The sequence below is a fragment of the Dunckerocampus dactyliophorus genome, chromosome 14 (assembly GCF_027744805.1).
Source record: "Dunckerocampus dactyliophorus isolate RoL2022-P2 chromosome 14, RoL_Ddac_1.1, whole genome shotgun sequence".
Lineage (NCBI taxonomy): Eukaryota > Metazoa > Chordata > Actinopteri > Syngnathiformes > Syngnathidae > Dunckerocampus > Dunckerocampus dactyliophorus.
The window spans coordinates 27,517,741-27,522,500 of NC_072832.1; the positions used below are offsets into that span (position 1 = coordinate 27,517,741).

General features: G+C 48.1%; 1 protein-coding gene across 1 annotated transcript; it reads left to right on the forward strand.

The window, feature by feature from the left end:
• The first annotated feature begins 1,121 nt into the window (after positions 1 to 1,121).
• On the forward strand, positions 1,122 to 4,060 carry znf503 (zinc finger protein 503). The gene is made up of 2 exons (XM_054798056.1): positions 1,122 to 1,850; positions 1,937 to 4,060. Exons 1-2 carry the CDS (start codon positions 1,605 to 1,607, stop codon positions 3,377 to 3,379), a joined length of 1,689 nt encoding a protein of 562 aa, XP_054654031.1. The 5' UTR covers positions 1,122 to 1,604; the 3' UTR covers positions 3,380 to 4,060.
• Positions 4,061 to 4,760: the final 700 nt, after the last annotated feature.

Sequence of the window (4,760 nt, forward strand, 5' to 3'; positions counted from 1 at the left end):
AGCTTTTTGTAAGTCCTTAAAAACAGCAGTGTGCCTGTATGTGACAGAACCAGTCTGCTGTTTTTGAGAATCTACCACCAAAACAAAACATGAGCCAAAGATCTTGTAGACTATATGACAGGAGCATGCTGCTTTTTTTTAGAACCTACTGCAAAAAATGCTTGTCAAAGATCATTGATGACAGGCGTGCTGCTGTTTTTAAGGACTTACAAAAGGCTAGTCAAAGATCCTCTATATAACTGGACCTGTCTGCTGTTTTTGAGAATCCACTAAAGGTCTTTGACTCGTGCTTTTTTTTTGCCATAACGTCTCAAAAACAGCAGACTAGTTCTATTACTAGCTTTCTGTAAGTCCTTAAAAACAGCAGAGTGAGCCTGTCATTGATTATCTTTGACTCGTGTTTTTTCACAGCAGGTTCTCAAAAACAGCAGACTGGTCCAGTCACATACAGCATCTCTGACTAGCTTTTTGTAAGTCCTTAAAAATAACAGAGCGTGCCTGTCATTGATTATCTTTCACTTGCATTTTTTTCAGTAGGTTCTCAAAAACAGCAGACAGGTCCTGTCATACTTTTTAGAGGATTTTTTATTGTTTTTTTTCAGAAGGTTCTCAAAAACAGCATACAGGATCTTTGACTAGCTTTTTGTAAGTCCTTAAAAACAGCAGTGTGCCTGTCATCAATGATCATTGATTGGCTGTTTTTTGCATAAACAGTGGAGTGCTCCTTTCACATAGAGGATCTTTGATAGCATGTATGTTATAGTTCACGTATCAGCCAGTTGGTGAGGTTCCAACACAAAAGGAATTCTGTTCTTTGTGTTTTTACGTTGCAAGTTCATTTAAAAACAGTTCATTCTGAGACAGAAACAATGACGTTTGACATTTTTAGTTCTAAATGTTCAGGTTAAGTAAACTAAACCCGGACTATGTACTGGTTTTGTTCATTTGGAGAGGTTTTGGTGCACAACCTATTTGATTTTAGGTTCAATCTGGCGGCTGAACCACACAGAGTTATCATACGTGCTGCAATGTGCTGACAAAATAAAGTTTAAAGGATAAACAAGGGGAATCCTGGAAAAAAAAGATGCGAGTTGTTTTGGACGTCTTAGTTCAGCACAAACAGCAAAGCTCCTGCAGAGGAGTGGTTTTTCAAAAAGGAGCAAGCGTTCCCAACAAGCAAACATTCACACGGAAGCTCCGCCCCCTGCTGGCTGCTGTGGAGGCGAGAGGCTCTTCCAAGGAGGAGGACGTCACATCCCCTTGACCCTCCAATCACCTCGGGGTCCCATTTGATTGGAAGGCGGCAAAGGCTTTAATCTCGGGACTAATTCAGCTCTTTTTTTTCCTCTGCGAGTGAAAACGTCTCCCAGTCGCTGGTGCGGGACTACAAGCAGGGAGGACGCGGACTGGGACGCACACGGCAGGCAGGCAGCGGAGATACGGACCTGCGAGAGCCACCGAAGCACCACCTCCTCCTTCCTTTTCTTTTTCTTCCAACCGTCAGGATTATTATCATCGTTATTTTTCTTTCCTTTTTGCTGCTTTTGTCTTTCCTTGATGAATGCGACCAAAGCCTCGCCGTCCACTTGGCTGAGCATTGGGACATGAGCACATCGCCCTCGGCGTCTGTCCTGACAAATCTCGCCGAAATCCGAGCCAGTCTTCGGGGAAGCAGCCAGCCAGCGTCTCTCCTCCTCCAGCAGCACCAGCCGGCACCGCCGTCAGACCCGCTCCGGCAAGCCAACAGACTCCCGGTGAAGGTTTTGAAAATGCTGACGGCACGTTCCGGACACATTTTGCACCCGGAGTACCTGCAGCCTTTACCCTCCACCCCCGTCAGCCCCATCGAGGTAAGCAGGGGGGGAAACACACTTTGCAATGTTTGACGCAACAATTGCGAGTGAATTAAATGGCTTATTTTGTCGACTACTCGCAGCTCGATGCCAAGAAAAGTCCGCTGGCCCTCCTGGCGCAGACCTGCTCCCAGATCGGCAAGCCGGACCCACCGCCCTCCTCCAAGCTGTCCTCCGTCACCTCCAATGGATCTAGCGACAAGGATTCTAAATCCGGCCCTTTGAAACTGAGCGACATCGGCGTGGATGACAAATCCAGCTTCAAGCCTTACTCCAAGCCGTCAGACAAGAAGGACTCCTCGGGTGTCTCAGGCGGAGCGGACAAGTCTGGTTTCCGAGTGCCGAGCGCCACCTGCCAGCCGTTCACGCCGCGTACAGGCAGCCCCAACTCCAGCACGTCAGCCTCCCCCATGCCGCAGGAGGGCAAATGCGGGGAGAGAGACGAGAGCAAGAAGGAGTCGGACTGCGGGAAAAGTGGCCCCGCGGACGGCTCGGCCACGTCCAGTCACAGCCGGATAAGTGTGAGTTGCGGTGGGATTAACGTGGAGGTGAACCAGCACCAGGAGACCACGCACGGCGCTAAGACCTCCGCGTCTTCCTCCTCATCGGAGTCCCCCTCGGTGACGTCCGTGTCCTCGGCGTCGGTGCTCGGCTCGGGGCTCGTCGCGCCGGTGTCCCCGTACAAACCCGGTCAGACCGTCTTCCCTCTGCCCCCCGCGGGTATGACGTACCCGGGCGGCTTGGCAGGGGCCTACGCGGGCTACCCGCAGCACTTCATGCCACACGGAGGCAGCCTGGTCAACGCGCAGCTGGCCAGCTCGCTCGGGTGCAGCAAGGCCGGCTCCAGCCCTCTGGCCGGGGCTTCGCCACCCTCCATCATGTCGGCCAGCCTGTGCAGAGACCCTTACTGCCTCAGCTACCACTGTGCCAGCCACTTGGCGGGCGCGGCCGGCGCGTCTTGTACGCACGACTCGGCTGCTGCAGCGGCGGCGAGTGCGCTCAAGTCCAGCTACCCCCTCATGTACCCGACGCACCCCATCCACGGAGTCCACACCTCGGCTCCCTCCTTCAGCGGACACCCCCTTTATCCATATGGCTTTATGCTCCCCAATGACCCCCTCCCTCATGTTTGCAACTGGGTCTCTGCGAACGGACCGTGTGACAAGCGTTTCTCCTCCTCGGAGGAGCTCCTGAACCACCTGAGGACACACACTGCTTTCACCGGGGCAGAGAAGCTCATTTCCGGCTACCCGGGCTCCTCCTCGCTGGCCAGCGCGGCTGCCGCGGCCATGGCCTGCCACATGCACATGCCCCCCTCCGGGGCCCCGGGCAGCCCCGGGACTCTGGCTCTGAGGAGCCCGCACCACGCACTGGGACTCAGCAGCCGCTACCACCCGTACTCCAAAAGCCCCCTGCCGACCCCCGGAGCCCCCGTCCCGGTGCCTGCAGCTACTGGCCCTTACTACTCCCCCTATGCACTGTACGGCCAGAGACTCACCACAGCGTCCGCGCTTGGATACCAGTGAAAGACACAAACGAGACTTTGCAAAGTTTATAAGAATACAAAGAATGCAAATATAAAGACTTTTATATGAACGCATATGGGCGGGATCCGTGGACTTTGAAACTGTATTTATTTATATGTCTGCTTAAAAGCAGGCGGCAAAAATGGAACATATTTCAGCGACTCAAAAAGTGCATTATGTCCAAACAGAACTCAAATAGCTTCAAGTGGACGAGGGGAGGGTTTCTTGTTTTTATAAAGACGGAAAACAAGCCCAACACACACACACGCACACACACACACACACACACACACACACACACTAGAGTACTAATTCAAACTAGGGTTCCTTATTTCGATGTTGATTTGAAATTGCTATGATTGTATTTGTTCTTTATTTAAGAAAAAAAATGTCTCATTGAGAAGAAAATAATTTACGTGCATGTTTTTTTGTTTTGTTTTCTTTAAAAAAAAATCAGAAATTGTCCACATTTGAATTATTTTTCAGGTGTATACCATGGGGAGAGAATTGGTATTTTTTTGTATGTATCCTGGAAAAAAAAAAAGAAACAGTTCTGTTCCATATCTCCGTGTGCCTCATTGAATTTATTCACTGCCATATATACCCTCCACCCAAAAAAAGTGTTTTACTTTTTTATATATTTTTTTCCAGTGACATTTAGAAGGATACGAAAGATGAGTGTGTTGATTTCCAGGAGAAACCATATTTCAAGCTGCTATCATTAAATATATATATATATTTCCTAAACACACGAGCTCCAACGTAAGAATGGAATATTTGTAAAGCACATTTCAGTGCAATTATTCAGTTGGTTGGCGGGTGTGTTTCCGTGATACTTGTATATCCGTTTTTTAGGGTGAAATTGTATTTCAATTTGTGATGTAGTATTTGATATTCAGGAAAAAAAATATGGGGTTACGTTTTTCAACTGACAAATTAAGGTAAAAAAAAACAAAACAAACTGAAGGATATTTGATCACGGAAGAGATCGTTTATATAAAAAAATAGAGAAGTCATCTGCGTGGATCTAAAATAATTCCATTGTTTTTAACCACGTGGATGTTGGTTGTTTGCGATGATCTGGATAGACTTTTTTTAAAAAGCAGCAGTAAATGTGTTTATATTTTGAAAACATTGCAAAATGCTGACGTTTTCATGCAATTATTTTAAAACAAGCAGCAAAGCAATGCACCGCAGATCTTAACATGTGTTTTGCACGTCATGCGTGCTTTAAAAGCAAAACCAAAATACATCATTTCATGTGTAGCACCTTCATCTGCATGGCCGGCATTTCTTCTTGGACTTTCCCAAAGCCTAAACAAAGCAGTGTGCGTTCTACGTCGTGATGTAATGACGGCGTAAGAGAGCCGTTTCCATATTT

Excerpts from the sequence above, each read along its gene's own strand:
- znf503 (XM_054798056.1), top strand. The coding sequence starts at position 1,605 with ATGAGCACATCGCCCTCGGCGTCTGTCCTGACAAATCTCGCCGAAATC. Across the intron at positions 1,851-1,936 it reads CCCCCGTCAGCCCCATCGAG|CTCGATGCCAAGAAAAGTCC; the intron begins GTAAGCAGGGGG and ends GACTACTCGCAG.